This window comes from Aptenodytes patagonicus, chromosome 17 (genome assembly GCF_965638725.1).
Source record: "Aptenodytes patagonicus chromosome 17, bAptPat1.pri.cur, whole genome shotgun sequence".
NCBI classification, from domain to species: Eukaryota; Metazoa; Chordata; class Aves; order Sphenisciformes; family Spheniscidae; genus Aptenodytes; species Aptenodytes patagonicus.
Window position 1 is genome coordinate 11,948,319 of NC_134965.1, and position 24,235 is coordinate 11,972,553.

The window sequence follows — 24,235 nt, forward strand, 5'->3', positions numbered from 1 at the left end:
GGAGCTCCTTCCTATGTCTGTGGAGATCAAGAGGTGGCAGCCAAGAGATATGGCAGTGATGGGAACACGGAAGTTTAATGCAGTGTTTGCTTCACTTTGAATATGCTGTGGTATTTTCTTATGGAAAAGGCTCCGAGCCAGTGAGCTGCGCCCTCTCCTCTGCCCGAGCTCAGTGCCCTCAAAGGAGAATCTACTGAAAGTCTTTCTGCTAAAATAAATATGGAGAGAATTTTAAAATGCATCCATAACCTCAAGACAGTGCTTCAACGGGCAAGGCTATTTTATTACTAACTCATCTTGGCGTCCTTTAGCAGAGCCATCTTTATCCACATTTAACATGCGTGTAAGATGCTTCTCAATGCAACGTTCAGACAACAAGTGATTTATGCCAAGGAGCCGAGAGCTGGAGCCTGACATGCCCAGGTTCACGCAGAGGCAGGAGGCTCGGTGCTTCGAAATGCTCTGCTGGGAGCAGGGACGGAGCTGGCTGGAGCTCGCTTATCAAGTGCCTTCTCCTGCAAACTGCCATGTTAACACAGATCCTGCTCATACATTAATCCGCCTTCAACAAGAAAGGTCACCACTGAAAGATAAACTCTCTTTCGATGAACTCTTGAGAAATTTCTAAGTCAGGATTCGTTATGACATTTGCCTTAGCAAACGGCATATTACACTAATGAGGATCCGAACGCCTCGCTGGGGGCGTGGGGAGGGCAGCTGGGTAAAGCACAACAAGTCGGATGCTGAAATCCCACCCAAATAAACTCAATTCAGCCATGAATGATGAAGGGAAAGTGGAGAAGGAAGAGAAAAGGGAGAAGAAATGTAAGGATTTTGACATTACTGTCCTACAAGGAGAACCTGCATGGTACCAGGCTGATGATCAGTCCCTTAGGGCCTAGTAAATTAGATGTGATGACAAAGCAACACTTTTAAGCACCACTAAAGTATGTTGTATTTCAAAGGAAACAAACCAGGGGAAATACGTACAGAGGTGTAAGACGGGCACTGCATGGGGATCGTTGTCCCCCGCACACAGCCGACATGGAGCCTTCGGTGACAACGCTTCTCCCTCTCCTACAGCACCAAAACCCAAAGACTTAAACACCATTGCAGGGGGAGGACTGGCTCGTACAGCAGTCTCTTCACCGTTAACTACTGTGGTTTTGCTTTTTTTTAAACACATAACAAATAAGAATATTTCAAAAGTAAAAAAAAAAAAGAAAGGTGAAGGACGGTGCAAAACACGGTTAGAGAAACTTGTGGCTGCCTTCCCAGCCACGGTGCACAGGCAAGAAAAACCTCAAGTTTGAAAGAAACCACCACATGATTTACTGGATTTCCTCTTTGAGAAGAGGCAGGATACTTCAGGATGAGATATAGTGCCCCGTTATCACAGCCAGAAATACATTTTGCACTCGAGAGAGAAGCTGAGAGCAGAACGGAAACGACTGGAGCCGCCCAAGCTTCTCCCCATCTGCAGGCGCCCAGGTTCCCCCGCCTGCACCCCCCAGAGGCACGTCTGCGGGTAAAGCTGGGACCCCGTGGCTGCATGTGCTTGGCCCAAAGTGTGCGTCGGTCAGTACTAAACCAACGCTCCCGGAGACCTGTCTAACGACACTCGATCGCCGCCTGCACCTCCCAGAGAGGGCCCCTTATCCCTGGGCAACAATTCACGTGGGCGAGCGGCTCTGCAGTTACTTCTGGCACGGCTGGAGGCAGAATCCAGCCACCGACAGGCTGCCTTTTGATGGAGGTGCTCCCCAGAAAGCAGATCCTGTTATCTAACGCCACATGGGGAACAGAGCGACATGTAAAAAGAAAAAGAAACCAATGGAATATTCCCCTGTGAACATGCACGCTTTATGCATCAGGTTATCGGTTTATTTTTTTCAAGTGGAGCAAATGGAAGAGGCCACCGGGACAGAGGCAGGGTGCAGGCGGGCAGCCGGGGCTCGCACTGCACGGCCACCGGCACGAGTGGCTGGGGAAGAGCAGCCGAGTGCTCTGCCCAGAAAGGGACTGCCCTCCCTCTGTACTCTCAACTTCTTCTAAAGCAGCTCCTTCTCGTCGGAAATCCGCTTTTATTCTCACACAGAGTGTTTTTCACACCCAGTGCTGGTCATCTCCGGCACTTCTTTCCTCCAAGGTCCTCCTCGCTCCTGCCTTGTCCCACCGGCCCCGGGCTGGCTTTCTGTACAAACAGGCTTCTCGACAACTTGTTGATCCAGCGCTCTAATTTCTGGATGACTCTCTCATCTACCATAAACAGCCACGCACAATTTGGCAGGCATTTCTACCATCAATGTTTATGATAATAACTACACGTGCTTGAAAGCAGTAGGAAATTTTCAATATAACTATCATTAAGACAAAATGCTTTAAATCAAAGCCATTACCCACTACCAAGACTCAAAGCTCACAAGATTAGGCTGTTTTTCTATCTTTATGAAAAATTCATATAACATGCTGCAAACATCATCTTCCAGCTCGAAGGAGTAAATGATATAATAGCATTGAACGCTGCTGACAGGGATGGAAGCGGGCAGGGGGCGGAGGGCACAGGGCAGGGAGGTGCCGTTTGGCAGGAGCCCGGCAGGGTGAGCCGATGGAGAGCAGGTACCCCAGTCCCGCTGGCAGCAGCAAGCAGACAGTATTTATCTGCACACACTGCTGCCGGTCCCTCTGCCCACGATGGGTTCAGCAGAGCTGCAAAGGAGGGTCCCAAGCAGCCCAGCTCGGACAGGGAACTACACCACAGTCTGGAGGCATTTAATTTGTGTCACTTGGGATTTACCACTGGATTTTAAGAGAAGATTTTCACGGAAGGAATATCACCTGTTACCCAAGCATTCAAGCCTGCTGTACTGCCTTTGGAACAACCCAAGCACAAACGCTGCAGAGGACATTACAGTAAACCCATGGTGACTGGTGCAGCGAAGATCGCGCCCTTCCTTGGGGATCCCATGTGTCCTGAAGCATGAGCACTAATGGCCACGTCATAGCGTGCATGACTAACAGACCAGCAGTCACAGTGTGATGCTGATACTTTAAATAACCAGCCACAGTATGGACTGCGGGAAAACTTCAGCACTGCATGCAAATCTTACATCATTAGTGCTTAGAGCCTTATAAATATCATTAGCTGGCACTGCACCCGTGTTACAGATAGCTTGGCCAAAGCTAATTCTTTGTGCATTCATGGCTGAAGTTAATGGGAGCTTGTACCTTGCTTTTCAGAGATGCTAACAACCAAGATGTGATTTACCCGAGACTGGATGTACAAATTAATGCCAGTCTGAAATGAGCCGTCGGTGCTCCTGGTTCTCGGTTGCCTATTCAGGCTGCAAGAGCACACAGGCACAGCACTGAGAATTAAATGCTCGCATTCAGGCTCTTTTTTTCTATACCAATCACCGCATACAGCTCCAGCTAGAGGCACAAACATGTTCGTTTGTGGTCAGGCTGAACTATCAGAAGCATCACTTTCTTGTATCTGCGCTTTTACATACAGTGTTGTTTTATGTCTGAGACAGCACACGGCACACCTCAAATTCAGATCAATGCTCAAACTCAAAAATGTCTCAGAAATAATGAGCTGGAAACACACAGATATTCTGGAGAGTAACAACGTACAAACAGCTCCCAACTAGCTGAAACAGAAAGTGGGAGACAAACCAGAAAAACAAACAACCCCAGCATTACAATTAGAGGTGCCATTTAGTACATCTCTCGCGGGGACCTGCAAGGCGCAGCACTTCAATCCGGCTCTTCCCAAGTAGACTTGAAAAGCAAACACCTCTCTGCAAGAAGCCTGTGGCAGACAGAGCTCCTCTGCAAGTATTAAGAGTCGTAGATATTTTGCTTATGACAGCCGGTTCAGTCCTGACTCTGGAAAATCAAACTGCGAGCTTTGTGCCTTCCCTGTCACCCCTGACACGGCTTTTAATGGGGAACAGCCAGGCAGCCCCGGGTTAGTGGCAGCAGTTGTCCCTCCCCTGCAGCTATATTGGCCCTGCAGGGGAAAAAAATAAATAAAAACAACTGTCGGGCTCATCAGTAAAATAAGTGGTGATGAGGCCAAGAGACACTGAGAGCAGCTATCTGCCGTAACAAGGTACTATTTGCACATTACTTTCTATCTGCAGTCACACTTTAAAAGGTTGTTCTGTCTCTACAGCCCCTTCGGAAACGGCTTCACACATCAAAATATCGCAGGGATAACGACAGAAAGCAGCGGGTGGTGAGCAGGTTCCTGGCTCAGCAATTACTGCTGGAAGTGAGCAGAGCACGGGAAGGGAGCACTGCCCAGCTCCGTCCTCGCTGCCGCCGGCAGCCAGCCCCTGCGTGGGGCTGCTGACAATTATTCACACCCCTCAGACCCGCACCTCGCAGCAGCCTGAGCTGTTAGGAACCGAGCTGGACACGTCGGTGTGATAATGGCAATTGGGATCTTGTGGCAACTGTTCCTGACATGGCCCCAGCACCCTCCCTCCGCGGTACAGCACGGGGACTTCTGCTCCGGCACCAGCGCGGATGCTGAGCAGGTGGCACGGACACAAAAAGCAACTGCTAAGCTACCTTAGATGAGCAGAGAGCAAGAGCTGGGTGGTTTCCACAAGCTTGGGCAAGCTAAAAATTCAACTGCTGCAGGTGTTTTAAAAACCCACACTGTCCCTCTCGTGCATGCTGCAGGCATGTGAGCAGCACCTGCTTCTGCTAAATACTGCAGTTAACGCATCCGAAGCATCAGCCACGTCTGGAAGCTGTTGTTGTGTACCAATTTGCAGAAGAAGAGACACAAAATTCAACGTATTCAAGCCCAGCTTTTCTAAGTCCTGCAGTTATGTATCAGGACAAATAAATGCATTTTCCGGCTTGGCTGTAATTTTTTGCAAACGATCAATATTTATTGCCTAATCACATTTTCCATATTGCAAGTTAGCGGTGTCACTCTCGCGCCGGGCCGGGTGCTACACGGAGGCCACACAAAGCTTCGCTTGTAGAAGCTGCAATCAGGGAGCCAGCTCTTGTCACAGTCTTACAAAAGGATTTCCTCTCGAGCAGCTCATCTTTAATCATTATAAAAGCACAGAAGTTTAAATCCATTTTTGATGTAAGCGCTAATAGCTTTGTGTCCTTGAAGTTCAAAGTGGTCTTCGTGCATGTCGCTAATTAGCCGAGCAAGCAGCCATTCAGCTCCCTCTCATGTTTCTAATTAGATCCTTAACAACAAACAAATGTCGACCTTACAAAGGCTGTGCTACGTTTCCCTCCATTAGTTAAACAGTTTGGGAGGGATGCGGTTCCCATTCGTTTCAACCCGCTCCCCAGCACAGCACTCCAGGGTTTCAGCCGGGGGCACTCGGGTGCCTCTCCTGTCCGTTGGAGAGGTTCCACCTTACCGATGGCGTTTTCCAGGGGTGCCGAGCACCCCGGGGCTGTGGGGAGGGGGGTGACCACCTCACGGCCCCCCCCATGCCCACAGGGCCAGCCACGGCCCGGCTCTGAGCTGCTCTGCTGTCCCTCCCTGCCGACAAGGCATGCTCACCGGCTGCATTGAGACAAGCAAATAAAACAGAGAGGTAAATAAACTCTGTCCCGTTAGTCATCTTCCTAACAGGTCTCCCCGTCAATTTAACTGGTTTTACAGTTAATTTAAAATCTGGTGTGCTTTAATGTTTACATACTTCGCATCAAATGCTTGGGACTGTTTTCTTCCACTCTTTTTTGGCACTCGATGTTTGTAACGTTCTGCACCGGAGCCATTTCAGCAGCACCACACTCGCACTTTCATCTGCTCAGGTTTTTCAAGCAAGCTCTTTGCTCAAGCCCTGGCTCTGCAGTGGAGCAGCTCCTGCCCCCAGGCATCCCGCAGCCGGTGCTGCTCACCAGAGAGGGCACCGGCAGCGGCACAGCCCTGCGCCCTCCCTCGGGCAACGCCGGGCTAGGGGGGGTAAATAAATAGATTTCTGCATCAGGGAACTGCTGCCATTGCGTTTCTCTTGCACACAACTCGGAGGGCTGCGGCTGCTCGCTGTTTCGCAGGATCTGACCCCAATGTTGTACCTGCTGTCTGTGTCTGCACATTAACTTTAACACTTATTACCATGCATCCAACTGGCAAATAAGGGCTAAAGCTCGTGATGCTGTGCTAACGCAGACCTCCCTCTAATAATTTTTCTATTTAAAATGAAGGAAGAGCTGAGCCAGGCGACGCCGGCGCTTTCACCTCGTGCTGGGTAACACGAAAGCTGTTGCTACTTTTACCATGGGCAACCACATCTGCATTAATTGTTTACCACAGCCCGGACAGGTCTTTTATTAATATTAATGAGTAACAGGGAACAAAAGGCCCCTTTATTTTTAGCCTACTCTAATTGCGTAGTAATTACTCATCTACAAAACAAATGAGCCGAACTCCATTGCCATAGCAACAGAAACTCCGGCCTCCCACTGTACCACATTAACTGGCTATCACTCCTGTTAATTTTAAATTGAAGCCTTTTGTACAATAACAGACAATACAGGAGGAAAATGAAAACAAAAACGGGTCTTTGTTTCACTGCATATTTTAAGTCACCGTAGCAGGAGGGCATTGCCCAAGGGCACCTTCCCGCTGCTGATGGACGCCCATGGGCTGGATGGATGCTTGGGAGCACAGGGGGGTTATCCAGGTAACAGAAGAGAAATCCAGCCCGCAAACCCCCGGCGCTTTCTGGGCAATGATCCTCTCCTGCAGGAGAGTCTGCACCGCGCGCCTGCACAGAGAGGGGCTGGGCACTGTGAGCAGACCTGCCTGGCCAGACGGGCACCGAGGTCACGTCCGAGCAAGATGGAGCGAGGGATCCCCCATGGCAGGCACGGCCGTAAATAACACCCCCCAAAGGAAAACCTGAGCTCATCGATGAGGAAACACCGAGAGAAGATGCTGCCCACCACGCGGTGTCTGGGGGTGAGCTGGTGGCACCAGCTCCGCTGTCGGCAGCTAGTACCCCAACCCCTTGGCAGAGGAGGGTTTGGGCACAGATGCCCGAGAGTCCTCATGGCACAAAGCTCTGTGCTCTTGCTTTAACTAGCAGGAATTACCCTTAAAAAGACCCAGCTGTGTGGATTTATTATTTTTAAATAGCTCAAGTTTATATACCTGCAGACCAATTTTGCATTCTCTGGCAATTACTAATCCACCACGCTCCTCAAGCTAATCCAGAGCCAGATGCGTGCTAACATCTGCTGCAAGGAAAAACTCCACTGCTTCTTTTTCAGTTTTCTATTTCAGAAAGGAGAGAAAAAAACCCAAACTGTAATTATGTATTTACTTTTAAAGCATTTGGGGAGACAATCAGCATGAAAATACTCACAATAGTATGTCAGTAAAATGTGCGCTGTGTCCCATTTAGTAGTTGTTCCACTAATGGGTAACAGCCTGCGACTGCTGCCAGACAGACAAGTTACCCCTCAGCTCAGCGAGTACTTCACACGTTTAGTGATCAAAATGCATGAGACGTGCGCATGTGCTCAAGTATCTCATTGCACTGGAGAGCTCACGCAGAAGGCCCCATTTCAAACTTTACAATGACTCGTCTGCACCTTGCGTGGAACAAAGTCTAATTACGACGGCCAAGAGCTCCGTCCCTCTGCTTCTGCTGGGGAAAGGAAACCAAACACAGATAATTGGCTCTTGCAGGGCTTTGCGGGGCTGGAGCGCGGCTGCCCGGCAAGGGTGGCGTGGTCCTGTGCACCGGCGAGCCAGTCCCTGCACGGGCGATCAGCCTGCCCGCAGCACGAGGCAGCGTCTGCGCCATCACTGCTTGCCATGTCAAGAGCGGCAGCCGGGACGCTGGGATGAGCTCTGCGAGGAGTGTTTTCCCATTGAAAATAATTCTCCTGATTGAAAAGACTATTAAAAGTTAGCCGCTAAATTCCTTAAAGATTAACTTCCGCTGTACTTAAGCCTGCACTTCAGAGGTGGTCACAATTGCACTGGAGATGATTTATCAGGTGCACAAGATTTTCTATTACAAAATTATTGATAAAGCTGATGTATTTTAACCACAATAGACTTCAGCCAGGAGACCTGTAAAACGACTGCCGCTGTGGCCAAGGCCTAACAGCAGCAGCACCAAATTGTTTTAGATCTACTGAATTTTCTACACGGCACCGTAGGAAGCTCAGTCCCTCGCGGATCAAAAAAATAAAAGAGTGGCATCCTACAGTAAAAGAAGACAAACGGTTTTTGCATGTAGCCTGTGCTCTGGAAAGGACCTGCGTGATTCCCACCCTGGACCAGCACAGCACTTCTGAACCGAAACAGAAATGACTCCCCTTTCATTATTGGTTTTTAATTTGGGGTAGTAGTCAGAAAAGTAACTGTAGTGCTCACAAAAGAGTAAGAGGATATTGCCAGTAACGAGGCCAAAACCACCCACAGAAACGCAGAGTGGCCTCCTCTTGAGCCGCGCTGCGCTAACTAGAGGTGAACGGCGTATTCACCACTCAGGCAGGTGCCCAGTGCAGAGCCCGGCTGCTGTTAGTTCTGTTTAACACGCGACATTTGTCTCTGTCCACCCCTCACCGAAGCCCCACACGGTGCGGGGTCCCTCCGTCTCACCCTCCCTGCCGGGCCACCTGCAATGCTCTCCCAGCGCAGACTGCCTCTGCTATGAAGATAAGCAAAAGATAAAATCTGATGCAGCCATTAATTTTCCAATGCATCAGCTGCCAGCCTCTGTCACATAATTACCGACGGTTCCAGCGGAGTGAGTAATTTCAGCCTGCTTGCTGCTCCCAAGTGGTCCACTTGTTAGGTTCTGGCTTTTGAGATTACATAGCTCAGATTAAACTTTATGTACTTTTATATAGTGGAATAAAAGAAGGAGAGCAGTTCCATCAGAGCTGCCGTGCCACAAGGGAGTCCTCCCAATGGGCCGTATAAATCCAAAATTGGTTCATCGCTGGATCTTGGAAACGCTCCTCCTTATGACATTTCTGCGAGCCGGTGGCGGCTTCTCTCCCTCCGCGCACACAGACCAACCGTTGTCCCACTTTTTATGGCCGCAATTTGCTAACACTATGGGTGCCTAATGACAAGATTAAATTTTTAGAGCACCTTCTTTAAGTGTAAGACAAGGCTTCCTAAACCCCATGCAATTTGTTGCTCTGCTGACTTTTAGATACGCTCCTCACTTCATCATATGCCTGGTGCATTAAACAGTGGGTCCCCCCGTCTCCCTGGCAGATTGAGATCTAAGGGGGAAATTATTCTCCCCCTTGATGCACAAGTGTTTCAGCTCCCTGGTAGCAATAAGGAAAGTAATAGGGCTGGCTCAGATTGCCTTGCACAGGCTTGCATTGCGTCAGCCCCATCCAAGCACTTGTTTGGTTGATTTACTTTATGTTCTATTAGAAGTAAGGAGCAGATACAAATCCTTAATTACATTTTGAAAGCCCATTCTGGGTATTTTATTTACTTTGAAAGCACTTGCTGGAATAAGTGCAGTAAAGGCTGCCTTGGCTGTCCCCGGCGGAGCAGGAAGATGCTCCAACTCAGCACATCTGGTTTGCGGGGACGGCCGGGGGCACGGGGAGGAGGGAAGGTGTGACCATGCCATACAGCATCTTTTCTACTCCCAGCAGGATGTTTTCTGACAAGCAACAAACTAAACAAACAAACAAAGGCCTAATTTGGGATCTCAATTACCGTCTGTTAAATTTACCGACTGCAGCTTCATCTGTGAAAGAATTTTAAAAGTTTAGCACCGAAACCCGGGCACAAGAAGCAAAGACACTTGCTGGCTCAATGGCAAAGATGATGAACTTGCCACGAACTCCTCATGCTGATATTTACGAAATGTTAAATCTTCATTTAAAAATGTTCCCTTAAGCTGGGTGACATGGCAATGAGTACGACCCACTACTAGCTCAGAGTCTCTGTTGCATAACAAGATTTAAGGTTTATGACCTAAAAACAATTGCTTTGTGTCTCAGGACAGTCTGCGGGAAGCTGCTTCACACACATGGTATTATTTAGATACCCAAATGGAGTGATTTGTGTTTGGCACATCTGGTCTACGACTGCCAACAAATGATTCTATGGGCTAATATGGACGAGTAACAGGCTGATGAAGAAACCATGATTGTAAAATGATTTTAAAAATATCTTATGTTCTTTTTAATACAAAATAAAAATAAGAGAATATAGTTATAGTCAGCGTTTTAATTCCTAGGGGGTTAATTTGAAAAAAAAAAAAAGGCAAATTTACTATCAACATAACAGCATGTGCGGGTTCTTGTACAGAGGGTGTAGGTTGGCTACAGCCGGCTTCAATTTAAAACTTCCAGATAATGGGATTTAACAAATACGGTACTATGGATCCAAGCCGTTAGCAGCTCTCTGCTGTATTGATAGCCCTACGCTTTCAATCAGACCAAGGCTATGCTTTTAACTGCCACGCTAGTTCACGTTGATGATATACCTATAATATCAACTCAACAATGCATGTTCTACAACTACATCTACTGCTACCAGTACGACTACTACAGTGCATGCATTTAGTTCAGTCCCACAGATACATACACTCTAAGAACAGGCAAGGGGAGATGTGAAATGTTTTACGGGACGACAGGTGTTTTGTTTTTTAAGTAAGGGAAATTAATAAAAACATCAAAAGAAAGAAAGTGTACAAAAAAATAGAGACATTTCTCAAGAGTTGATATGAGTCGTTTCTTGAACCGTTTCGTCCGAACAAGCAAAAAACATGCAACCAGCTGCTACTAACAAGAAGCTGGACACTGAGAGAGGATTAATAGGTGTGGACAAACCTTCCCGCTGAGAGCGCTCAGAAGAGTGTTTGAGAGGAGGTGTGCACGTCCGAGTGTAAGAGAGGCCGGAAAGTATGCCTCAGAGACACCCTCTCTCACAGCAGCCCCAACCAAGCAAGAGAGAAAACAACAAAACATAACTGCTCACACTCACCATCAAGGTCAGTAGCTCACGTTACGAGATTTGTTATAGCTGGCAAGTATAAAGTACAGTAAGGGGTTGTCAGGGCGCAGGGCTCAAAGGCAGCACTGGCAAGCCGGGACTGGCGCCCAAAATCTGGATGTGCTGGGGGTCGGGGTGGGGGAGGAGCAGCTCCTGGCGCCGCGGCACCGCGCTGTCCCACCGCGCTGCGTGCCGCCGGCCGTCTCGGAGGGCAAAGCGTGCCCGTGGGAGCCTGCACCGCTCACCTGGGACAGGCGCGCACGGCTCCTCCCGGTGCCGAGCAGCGGGCGTCGGGCAGGATTACTGATGGCCGTATCGGTTTTGCCTCCAGTCCTCAGGGAGGAATAGTTGGTGGCAACAGGTTGGGAACTGGAAAAATCTGGCTTGTCAATGAACCAAAGAGGAAGGAAAGAAAACCCTCTCCTGCCAAATTTTCCTTGTCTCGCTCTCCTGCCAAATGAATCCCTCCCATGTCAAATGCAAGATAAAAATGTCCCCCCCCCCCCATGATTGTATTTTAAAAAAAGCATTTACACGACAAAAATGTTTTACACGTAAAATATGTCAGGTGAATTCAAAAGAAACGTGACATTGATAGTGAAGTTGTCTAGGAGGAGTCTGCAGCATTCAGACTTTTAAGTTTGCTCATTTTCCATGGCTCAGGTCCCAATTCATTAAAAAAAAATACAAGAATGGACGAGGTTGTCAAAACCAGCTGAGGGATTCGGCAGCACAGTCCCACCCGGCGTGAACGGATGTGGCCAAACCGCCCCCGTCTGCTTGAGGGACCTCAGCTATCGCCTCATCACTGGGATGTCGATTGGGCACGTGATTTGTAAAGAGAAGCATTGCTGCATTCACCCTGCCGGCACGTGGCCGGCTTAAGCTAGACGTGAATTTATGAGTGGCACTGAGCACGAGCAGGGGGAAACGTCCCTTTCTGCTGGTTGTAGGAGAGACCCGCTGTGACAGATAAAAGAACTTGTTTATCTAGCGAGGTAAACTGCTGACTGCATCCTCACATGCCGCAATAGAAAAAGAAGGGGCGAGGGCAGGGAAGACCAGGCAGCGCAGAACCGGGGCCGGGTGCTGCCCCCATGCAGGTAACTGCCCCCGCGTGGGCTCCTTTCACTGTTAAGCAAACACGCGGGTTTCCTAAGAGGAGGAACATCACCCTGGGGAGAAACCGAGGTGGTCGGTGCCCAAGCACCGCAGCCCGGGGGGTTGGAGCGAAAGGGCTGCAGCTTCCTTGGAAGACCAAGATGAACGCCCGGAGGCAGACGCTTTCTGCGGGCGCTCAGCCCCACCGGAGGGCACCGGCGCCCGGGCCGAGCTCCGGTGCTGCAGAGCCACCGCGCTGGCAGTGACGCCAGGAAGGTGGGGAAGAGCCGGCAGGACGGGGCCGGAGAGCAGAGGAGGTCAATTTGGAGTGAGCTGGTGGGGCCGGAGCGCTGCAGAAGGGGCGGCAGTGATGGGGACGTCTCCGGCAGCCTCCGGGCAAAGCACTCCCCAGCGAGCGGAGGGGCGGTGGGACAGGCCTGCCCAGGCATTTTCCGGCTCTTTTCCATTTACTGGCAGAAAGGGGCCAGTAGGGGCCAACTGTGCTGCGCTCTGTGCTTTTGGATTAGGCACACGTGAAGGAGGGCTGTGCAAATTTGCAAAGGGAAAAGAAAAACCCAACCGAAAAGAAGAAAAAAAAAAACCCCCAGCCATTTTTCTTGTAATGAATCGGGCCCATACACTGTAGCGCAAGATCATCGTACTCTACTGCTCCTGAATACAATTCACTACCATTGCTGGATGGAAGTGGCGAACCCAGGATGTCCCTTCCGAAAACCGTCTTTGGATGGAAATGACTCTACGTAAAACACCACTGTTCCCAGAGCACGTTTTGCTGCAAATGCGAGTGGCCGTTGGGCCGGGCCGGTGACAAACCCATCTTCCTCCTTGAGATCTCGGGGCTGGGGAGGGGGGGGGCTCTTTTGATTCAGTTTTGGGGTTTTGCCAGTTTTGTGCACGCAGGCAATTTTGAGGCTTGAAAGTCATTTCCAAACACCATACTGCTCTTTAAACTTGCCAGAAAGGGTGTTGTTAATTTAGGGTTAGATTTAGTTTCGTATTGCAAGTTCAAATAAAAAACAAAAACGAAAAAACAAAACAAAACAGAAAACCCAACAAAAGAAAAACCAAAAAACACTCAAATTAAAGACAAATGATTTTCAGGCACAGAATTGATCAATGCTCAGTTCAGTTGTAATGGGCACCAAAAGCACTCCAATTAAAAAAAAAATAATAATAATCAGGGAAGCAACGTTAATCCAGCCAAACCCTCTGTGCCTTGCTAAGGGGCAACTCACCAGGTCTGTTTGCACGTAAAACAAAACCTGAAGGGCAAAACATGAGGAAGAGGCAGAAACAATGAAGTCTGTTTTCCTGAAATCATATGCAAAACCAATCTCTTTTTTTTTTTCTTTTTTTTTTTTTTTCCTCTTTGAGTTTGTTTTCCCCCCTCCATGAAGGGGCAGTAGGAAAAGCCGGGAGATGAGAAATCCCCACAACCAGTCTGGCAAGTCACCCCTTAGGCGCTCTCTACATGCCACAAGATGAAACTGGTACAGATAATCCTTTGTAGCCTGCAAGCAGTGCCAGTTTGCATGGAACGGAGTTCTCCTGGTGTCTTTCTTTGGCCTCCATGGCATCAGGCTCGCACTCGAGACACACCTGGGCCTGCGCCCTCCTCGTAACCCCTCACGCAGCGGTTTAGTCGGGTCTTTTCGGGAAGCGCCCGGTTAACCCACCGGGGCTGCCAGAAAAGCCACCGAGAAACCCCCACTTCAGGACTGCGCCATGAGTGAGCTGGAAAGCCACTGCCACCGCCGCGTCCTCCGCTCCGGCGCCTCCGCCGTGCGCGCCGGCGAGCCGGGCCCAGCGAGGGGCTGGCAGCCGGGGGCCGTCCAGGAGGCGCGGGGCCGGCAGCGGCTCCATCCCGGCTTGATTTGGGCAGGCCGGGGAGGCGAGGCGGCAGCGGGCGCTGCCGAGCCAACAGCTCACTGATGGCTGTACTGAACACTTAATTACCTGAGCAAAGCACTAATTCACGTGTGTAGCTAAATTTAAAACCTAAGGTAAGAACGGTAATTGGCAACGATTTATTTATTTCCCTTAAGGGGAAAAAAATAAAAGTTTTCAGAAGGACAGGAAGAAAAGCTTTGACGTTCCTCATGAAAGCAGGCTGGGGTTTGAAGCGGGCAGGGCCGGCGAACTGCCAGCGGCGCTTCGGTGCCGACAGCCCGAGCGTCGGCGTTCGCCCTGCGCAGGCAGAAGACGCCGTCCCCAAGGGGACACGTCCCCTCTCCGCGGGGATGCCCCGCGAAGGCCGCCCCTCACAGCGGGCTGTGGCAGAGGAGGCGAGAGCAGCTCCGGACACGGCGGGAGCACCCGGGGCCGCCGCCGCCGCCTCACCCCAGTGCCAGCTTTCCATGAGAAATGAAAACTTTTTTCAAAAACACAAATTAACTTTTTTGGGGTGTCCTTTATAACCTCAAATTTAAACCAAAAAACCAAAGAAACCAACATAATAAAGGAATAAATAAAGAAACAAATCAGAATATCTACCCTGGTTTTGGCAGTTCTTACATCAATCTCCTGCAAGGTGCTCCAGGCCCCGTGGCCTCTGCTTGTAGTTTGGGTTTGGTTTGGGATTGATTATTTATTTTTTATATAATTTTTTTTTTTGATCGTTTGTTTTCAGGTCCCCAGGATAAGTGTGAGGAAAATCAGAGAAATGATGGAGAGCTGCAGCCACACAGAATACCGACAGAGCTTTTACCTGACCCTGCACTCTGAGGGTTTGCTCTTCCACGGGCCCCCCTACCTGATCCTCTTGCTGCCGCCACGGCTGCCGCTGCTACTGGTCCATAAGCCGCTGCCGGAAAACCTGGCCGTGGAGAAAAGGAGAAGGGTAAAGAAAGAAGCCAGCGGGTACCGCGAGTCTCTGCGGGGCGTGGGGCGGCCGCCGAGGGCACGGCGTTTCCAGAGGTCGCCGTCCCGGCTCTCCATGCCATCAACGGGCACTGTTTTTAGAAAGAGCCGAGCCCTCGCCGGGTGCCCACTGCCAGTGGTCTCTGCCGGCACAAAGGTGGCCCAAATCCCCTTGGCAGAAGAGGAACGTGGCGGCACGTGCCGCTGATGGCACGCCTGGCCACGGCACGCCACGAAAGCCGAGGTGCCGGGGCAGATAGACTGGCGGCAGAGCCTGCAGCGCTCAGCTTATGTCTCCATACTCTCAAACGGCTAGGGTCAGACCGCTTCGCAAAACAACGAGGGAATTCTGTTCTTTGCTTATTTGCAAGTGATAATAACGTGCTGATCTACAGACATAGCAGTAATGGAAAATATGAGGAGGTCCTCATGTCAAGATCACAGATTTGCTGGGATCAAGCAGAAAAAATTCACTGGAATGTAATTTAAAAAAGAAAGAAAGAAAGAAAAAAAGCTCTTGAAAGCAAAACAGCCGCAGATCAAGGAGCTCTAAGACATACACCCTGCTACAGGGGGACCGAGCGCTTACAGATGAATGAAATGCTGCTAGCAAGATTGCAGTTTTAGTTTCATTACTTAATTAATATTAAAAAGATCTGCCAGAGGCTCTGACTTTAAATATACGTATTTTAAGAGGGCAATGGCAAGGTCCAGGTGATCAGCAAGAACCCCAAACCCCCTTGCTGCAAAGTCAACAAAACCCTCGGAGGTTCCTGGTCCCTGGGGAGCTCCGACCGCTCCTGGCGCCCGACAGGACAACCCCAGGGGTAGTCACCGCCACAGGACCTGCCCCTTGAGCGCGCTCCAGGACATTGATCACAGCTGCTTTGCAATGCTGAAGAACCACAGAAAAACAACTGAGGCAACAGAAAAAGAGAACAGCGAGCTGGAGGAACAGAGAGAGCGAGACCCAGAGAAATCAGCAGACTACAAGCCCGCTACCTCTAGCACTATCGTCTCAGCTACAGGTAATCTACCAGGGGGAAAGGAGCAGAGAACAACTAGGCTAGAGTGACTTGAAGCTACTTAAAACATCAATTAAAAAAAGACATACTTGCATTTAAATATGGTAATAGGGCTGTTGGGGGGAAAAAAAATAGTATAGGTAAATGTATGCACAGCTACCCCAGGCTGCTGTCTGCTGCTGCTCCCCATGCGCAGAGCCCATGCGCTGCACAGCAAATCCTGCTCCTTAATGCCAATGTGAATCTGTTTGGTTTTATTATGTTGGTGAACTGCTATAATCTCTGTGGAGTGGGATGCAGCAGGAAGAACATCCAGACTGGGGGATATTATAACCAAATACCCAAGCGCTAAATTCCCTTTTGCTGGTGATGGAGCCATCGACCCTGGTCGGGTCCCCTGACATACGTTTAGGGCTGGAGCTGCGATATGCTGGAGTGAGAAGACCTCGGTGTTAGAGTCAACCCAACCTCCAAACAGCAGGGAAAGCATCTGCAGGACAAGGGCTGAGGCTCTGGGGCTTCATTTTCATGCAGAACCATGCCTAGGCCAAGCCCCGAGCCCTCCCACTGTGGGTTAGGCAGGAGCGGAGCTGGCACCGTCCCTACAGCCTCTCCCTGCCCACCACGGCGCACGTCCCAAGAGCAGAGTCCTCAGCGTTCCCATGGCACGTCCAGGACCAGCTGGCCACCAGCAAATCTCTCATTTGGAGGCTCCAGGGGCTCCCTAAACCACCCATAAGGGATCAGAGGAGCTGTGGATTTTCCACAGACTAAAATGCCTCTGCCAAAATCAATCAAATACCCTTCAAATCACCAAGCATCCCCTGAAAACAGCATGAAAAACAGGGCTGGAAAGTTTGTTTCTCTTGTTCAACTGCCAGGGACGCTCAGTATCTGTTTGAAATGCAGGACAAAAAGTTTTGCCATGCAAAAGAAGAATGAAATAACAAGGGTGGAGAAGGCACTCCACAGAAAGAGCCTGAACAAAGGATCTGTTATTGCATTCCAGTGGACAGATGTGTGAAGAATTAATCCTTCCACCCCCAAAGAAAGCTATTATCCCAATTCTGAGATAGAAGCATCTGCGCGACATGGCACTCCAAACAACTCAAGTGTGATCGGCTGCTCGCACTCTGCCCGGGAACGCTGTGGCCGGTCGGCCGGGCGGAGGCGGAGCGGCAGCTGCAGGGCCCTTACGGCTGCAGAAGTGGGAGACAGAAACAGGGATTGATTATCAAGATTGGCAAAAACCTGCTTACCGATACAGACTCACATCACTGGAGGATCCCTAAATCAATCCAACGCACTGAAAGTAATCAATCCCCCACATTGAAATGACATTTGCCAGGCACTGCATTAATCAGCTCGTTCAGCTGAAAACAAATTTCCCTGTCATCACACAAACGTTGAGCGCATTAATGCTGTGCGGCGTCTCACAACTGTGCTAACTTACTTTCGTACTTATGTGGTTGTTTGCTCCCGAACCTCTCAGCAGTGATCGGCAGCTGATGCTGTCCCCACGTCACAGACAGGATAAAACGAGGCACAAAGAAGCAAAATGGCTTGAGAAAGACATCTGCAGACAGCCAAGGGTGCAGCCGGGCTCTCCAGGTTCTGGTCTCAAGCTCCACCACTAATCTCTGTAATTCCCCTTGTACCAACCCTAGAGCATTATTTAAGCACTTCAGTCACACTGTATTATCACCTCCCATCGTTTATAAACTTCTACACCAGAAGACTTCAAAGAGTAGGACTACAGCGACAGTGCAATTAACACTGAACCCACTTCGTGTACTGCAAGAAACTTCTGCCTCTACCACCCTTCTGCCTGTGTTGTCACACCATCTTATTGAAATTTGAGAGCTGAGGTATCTGTGGCTCTTTAGTGAAGAGGAAAGCATTAGCAGGCACTTTTGCTGGTTTCCAGGCCCCGAGAAGGAACCTGCTTGTCCATGGAGCCTCTTGCTGGTCCCCCAGACCACACTGATGCTTTGGCAAGGCTGTCTGCCTCCACACATTCCCCTCCCCTGGCATCAGCATTTAAAACAGGGTGGAATGCAGCCACTGAGTCCCAGCGGCACCTTCCCGGGTGCTGTTCCCCAGGCAGCAGCAGAGGTGGATGCAATCTATCCCGCTCTGACTGACGGCATGGGGCACTGGGGACACCTCCGAGGGCCGGAGCAGGGGGCAAGGAGAAGCGTTAACCGGCAGAGCCCAGCGTGTGACGTGCCAGTGCCGCTGCTTTCCCTTAGCAAGGCCTGGGAAGTGCAGGCTTCTCCGGGAGACACAGCAGTGGCTTTAGGGATGCAGGACTGCTGGGCGTGGGGGGACCCCAGGGGCCAGGGAGGGCTGTGGGGTATCAGCAGGCTCTCTGCACCCTGTAGCCAGCTGCCGAGGGGCTTGCACGCTCCCGGTTGATTTTTAACAGGTGGCTTGGAGGTAACTGGGTGCCAGGAATGGGCGCCCAGACCAGAGCGCCTTGAAGTCAACAGGAGCATCGACTGCAGTGTGCTCTGGATCCCACCCCCAGCAACGATCCCACTGCCGGAGAGGCAGGGAGCGCAGCCGGTGCCAGCCCGGCTCCCTCCGAGCCCTCTGCTCTCTGAAGTCAACTGGAAAATCAAAAGGGGCGGGAGGGAGAGATCAATTCATTCATCACGTTTGTTTAAGGCATTCCGATTCCTGCCGAAACGATCCCTGTCCTTCTTTGTGTATCCGCTGCTTATAATTGCCTAGAGAAAACAAGATACCAAAGCTGTTCAAAAGGACAGAAGTGCCCACTTTAGGCATTGCAATTAGAAGATCTTTTACAATAAACATTTTGCAATGGGCTCACACACTGTCCAGGAAAGCCCTGAGGATTCACATCAATTTCATGCTCTCTTATTGCTCTGAACGAGCTAAAGCCAGTATTTGGAGTTCAATTTTTCACAGATATATTTTTCTGCTTCCTGCATCAATAGTTTCACTTTAAATACTGAAGCAGCCTCGTGCGAGGGAAGATGGACACATCTGTTTTTAAATGCTTTGCCCTAAGGTCACAGGTTTAGTCAATGGCTGCTGCAAGCAACTGCGTTCTCCAAGGCACAAGTAAGTTTGGGAGAAGGGGAGGATCAAGGGGTGGCGCACGCCCAGGAGCAGCAGGGCTGGATTTGGGCTGGCAGCGCCCAGCCCTGCCGTCTTGCACTCGGCATTACCGAGCAGAGAATGCCGAGAGCCCAGGATTTAGCGGATCTTCCAGGGGCTTTGTGAACAAATCTGGCAAGAGCTACAGTGCCTGAGCGGGGCCAGTCCTTACAGGGGCTCAAGGGCTCCCGGTGAAGGGCACGCTCCCTCCACAGGTCTCTGCCCTGCTCCATCTCCCGCTCCAGTGGGATCGTTCCCTTCTCAAACCACCGATTTCTCCTTTACCCCAGCCTGAAGCTGGCTACAAGGCAACCAGGAGCGAGTGAAAAACACAAGAAGCATTTTACACCCCCTTCCTCCGAGCGTGCTGCCCTGACTTTCTCTATGAGATATCACTGACTCCTTCAGACCTGCTCTGCTCCGTTCAGCCCCCAAATATCTTGCATCCCCAAAGGACACAAGACCCCATCCTCCACAAACAGCCAGACAATAGGAATCAAACCAAAAAGAAGTCACAAAGACCATGAAATTAGTTGTTATATCAAAAAATATCATGCAAAGAATTTTCTCTGCTTCTAATGGCTAAAGCACTTGGGGCACACGAGGTCGTATGTTTAGACTTTAGTAATAAGCACAGGGATTTAAGACAAGAATGAAAACGGAAGCCGAGATGCTCAAATCATCACCTGACTCCAGCACCGGACTTCAGACAATAACCGAAATTATGGGACACGCATGGAGAGTAAAATAAAAGCCACCATAAAACTGTGCCTAGCAAGCAAAATCCTTCCTCTCTGTTTACGGATTGTTTGGAGTATTTGCACACATTAGCAGAAGAGCTGAACACTGCGGCTCAGTCTCGCAAAGTCACCGCGTCTCTGTGCGGGGCGTTTCGGAGGGCCCTACGCACAAGGGGGATCGAGCTCTGAGGCTATATCCCCCCAAAAACACTTCGCCTCTCACGCCGATGGTGCTCCCCAGCGCGCTGATCTGAACATGGGTCATCTAGGAGGTTCACTTGATCTCCCAGGAAAAAAGTGCAAAGTCTGGAACATAAAATCATCTGCAGGTTGAGTGGGAAAAGGAGAGGGGGAAACTGATACCCTCTTTTCAAACAACGTTACCAGCAGCTTTGATCAGCACAGAAAAGCTTCGCGAGGCTCACAGCTGTCGTTTCAAATGGGTTCTCGCTTGCATTATTCTTTCCATTAGGCAGTGTTATCCTCTTTGTAGGATCTTTAGGCTTCATTTCAAAAGTATCAGAGACTCAAAACCATAAAGCAGAAGAGCCTGGTAGCTTTTTTTTTTTTTTTTTTTGAAGGCAGGCAGGGGTGGGTCCAATTTATTGGACAAAAATGTAGCCTTTAATGGTGAGCACGCACAAGGGAAAGCTCCATCCCAAAACAATCCCTTTGTGTTTAAAACCTTCATCTTTCAGGCCTCTCTGACTCAGACTCCCCCTCCCCTTCTATAAGGAAACAAGAATGAGAAAGAAAAAAACCTATCATTTTAAGCTTTAGATTAACAACCAAATTATTTATCTCATTATTTAGAGAATATATATACCCAGAGAAATCAAATTTTATCTAGAATTGATGAAAGATCGGGATTCCGCCAAATCATTCACAACTCGTTCTCACGGTTTAGCAGCAATTAACTCTTTGGGATTTGATTGAAGACTCTACCGAAGCTCTCCCAAAGTCCGTAGGAAGCAAACGCAGAGGCAGCTACAAGCCCTGCTTGAATTGTCTCGTGTTTCCCACCAGTGACCCTGGTTTGTCTTTAAAGAAGTGGGATAGCGCCGTCCACGCAACAGCAAACAGAAGGGACCACGCGAGGTGCAGGGCAGATCTCCATGGAAATGGAGAATTTCTTTCCTAAGCTTTTGATCAATTCTATTAACACTTTTAGCATCTCCAAGCCCGCTCAGAGTCCTTTATTGTGACAGCCCCATTAAGAGCTTCCCTTTGTCTTTATATGCTGTGTTACATCAAGCTTATCAAAATCTATTTCACCAGGTCAGAAAATTAGCAAACTTCAGATACAGCACATCACGCATAATGGAAACCTCATTAAGCAGCCCACTGCGTTATTCAAGGCAGAGTCATCTGCTGCTTCAAATGTACAGCGCGTGGCAAGATTCTGTAGAATTCTCAACGTCAGACACCCGTAACGCGCTTCACACTGGATGCGTGTTTGCAGATGGATGTTATTATGAACAAATATTTCTGCTTTGGAATTTCAACAAAACAATAAACCCCAAATATAGTTAATTTAAAATTTGGCACTTCCACTTTACGTACAGTAAACGACCCATTTTTCAGCTGTTTACCACTCTCAGGCCACGGTTTTTAAAATGAGAATGATGCACTTTTGCCCAGTAATTACTTTATGCATCAGTGAGACAAAGCCTTGTTTGTCTCCAAATTATCATTCTGTGTCGTTTCAAGTGTAATAACCCTTTTGCAGTTATTTTACCGTACAGAAAACTGGGAAACTTCTCAAAGGCAAATAGTTTATTCTAAGAAAACTATTTATTCAAAAAAACGCAAACTGAAAAGCAAAAGCTGGTAGCTGATTTAGTTTATTTACTCTACTTAAAAACTGTTCCTATCCTATAGCAGCTTCAAGGCATCCGCTATACTTCTCAGATGTGTCCTATGAAAACTATACCTCCCACCATCCAACACTCGAACTCAATATGTAATCTGGATTCTCGTGAAACACGGAGAATTATGAGCTTCAAGTGAATGCAGCTGATGTGGACGAAAGAGAATCTCAACCAAATCACTTCCTAAAAGCAAGTAATTCTGTTTAATATTAAGTTGATCGCTCCGATGAAAGCATTTCTCATTTTAAAGCCCAAAGCCAAACATTTACTATCGATTTTTAATAAACAAGGTAAGTATAAATGAAACGATCACTGCAGGGGAAGGAATACCTGTGACTTCACTGTACCCAAGCTGTCACGCAGCACAGAAGCTCTGAATTTCAGTCACCTGCTGCTGAATGAACAAGGGCAGGTTAGATGGAACCGCATTAAGGCATACATTTAAAGTTCAGCAAAGTGGCACTGATTCGCTTCAAGCCTCATTTCAGTTGCTTCAATGGTATAGAAAATGAGCTATTTGGTTAAACTGCTTGCTTAAATTTTTATGAATGATCTAAACTATCTGGATAAGTATTATTAAAAGACAGACCCTTGACGATGAACAAAGGCATAAAAAGAACTCATGTCTGGAGGCTAAAGCTGGAAAGAATTCAACGCAGATGAGAGGCAACTATGTAAAAGAGAAGGTAATTAATCAGAGGACAAGGTTATCAGAGGGGAGGAAATTCTCCACAACCTACGTGTTCTGAAGTCGCGAATGACTGCCCCTCTCAGAGAGACACTGCGGCTCACCAAGCGCAACAGCCGTCGCTGGCAGAGACGGGGAACTTCTCACTGCCTTGCTGGAGGGACTGCTGCTGGGTTTGTCATAATCCACGTTATAAAAAAGGCGAGAGGAGAGGATTGTGATGCTGAGCCCAGAAACCTTTAGGGCATCACTGCAGCATCTACGTATTACCGCTTCTGGGCAAAGGAGGACTTGGAAGCTACTTATCAGCTTGAAATCCTACTACTAAATGTGATTGAAAAACATTCACATTTGAATGTTTTTGTGCTTTAAGGAGTACCTAATCTCTTCAAGTTCTTTGCAACTCCCAGCTCCCAATTTTTAACAGCTTTACAGTTAAAAATTGTATCTACAGAGGCATAAGGCATAAAAGCAGGCTAGCCGTCGTGCTCCGGCTAACTCGGACACGTAGAATTCCTTACAGCAGAACTGGCATTACCAGCCCACGTTCTTCTTTCTATAGGGTTATCCATGTTTTCTTCCATACACGTGTGTTTGCGTTATGCCTCTTTACTCTTGTGAATAATTACCCTCATTACATTTCCCAGTTGCTGCAGCTGTGGCCTGTTTGCAGCAGAAGCGATCGCTCAGGAGCTCTGTCGCTGCAGTATCACCCCAAAATGCAAAAAGCTCCTGAGAGACCTGGAGAGACTGGTAGGTTTGGGGTTCTTTTCCCTTTTCTCTCCTCCCGATCACTCATTTCCAGGGCAATGACCCCGAAGTTTTAAAGCCTCTCTCAGACTCCATGCATGGATCAGTGAGCGCTGAGAATAGGACAACCAGCATTTAAGTTCAATGTTCACAATGTTCTTATTGCTCAAGCAGTTATTCAAGGCATCAGTACAGCAAAACCTAACGAAGGACCTGGGCAGTTCTGGTCCTTAGCCAGACATGCTGTTTGGGGAAGCCTTAAGAGCAACCTCACTTGCACAGAGGTGACGTGGCAGGAGAAGGGGCAGCATTTTTACTGACCTGCTGCCGTGGAAGCTGGACCACCGACTCAGATCAACAGCTTATCTCTTGAAAACCTCACCTTAAATTTAATATCCAGGAGATTATTTTAAGGGGTGGGGGAAATGGGAGGTGAAAAAGGAATTTTACGCAATTCTCTGCAACATTAAAAAAATGCAACTCTTCTCAGAAAAAATGTGCCCAAGAGGCAAAGCTGCTTAAGTTCTGCTCCGACTCAGGGAACAGCTCTAGATACCATTTTTTGCTGCGTCAAAACAAAAGCTACTGTCATCTAAGCAGAACTTGAAGGAGCACCTTCTGGCTGGAAATTTATGGGCTTTGCCATATTAATTTCTCAGTTTGCCGTCTGCAGTTCCAGCTGCTCCTCACTCCAGGGATGCACCTGCAATGTGAATGGTCCCTCTTCAGCCTGCCCTCCGCCAGCAAAAGAAACCCAAAATCTTAATTTTAAAACAGGTCCAGTCTATAGTCTTTGTTTTCACTGATGGAGGCTGAAACGGAGAGGTTTGAAGAGTGGTAATGAAAGTGGTTCTAGCAGATTTCAAATGCACTTTGTAAACCATTTTATGCCATGCAGATGCAGTAATGTGTTTTAGGTGGAAAAAAGCATGCAGCGCAGGGATGATTAGAGCAGATTTTAAGCAGTTAAGAAGGGGTTAGACAAAGGAGTGAGAAACATTTCCAGCTTCGTTCCGCATCTCTCACTGTTACAAGGCTTAACTAACTGAATAGACAATTTAAAATATATT

At 48.8% G+C, this 24,235-nt stretch overlaps 1 protein-coding gene across 14 annotated transcripts in view; it reads right to left on the reverse strand.

The window, feature by feature from the left end:
• The window catches only part of MSI2 (musashi RNA binding protein 2), a 266,353-nt gene that overhangs the window by 13,169 nt on the left and 228,949 nt on the right, over positions 1 to 24,235 (reverse strand). For 3 of the 14 annotated variants that reach the window (XM_076354534.1, XM_076354533.1, XM_076354539.1), the window contains exons 11-12: positions 14,814 to 14,921; positions 10,822 to 10,913 (exon numbers count right to left, since the gene is read on the reverse strand). The exons of 2 other annotated variants lie outside the window; for them this stretch is intronic. In XM_076354534.1, the coding sequence (XP_076210649.1) occupies positions 10,822 to 10,913; positions 14,814 to 14,921 (200 nt within the window). Of the gene's footprint in view, positions 1 to 10,821; positions 10,914 to 11,131; positions 13,369 to 14,813; positions 14,922 to 24,235 lie in introns of those variants that run through there. 9 more of the 14 variants (XM_076354542.1, XM_076354537.1, XM_076354532.1 and 6 more) reach the window with 5 other exon arrangements.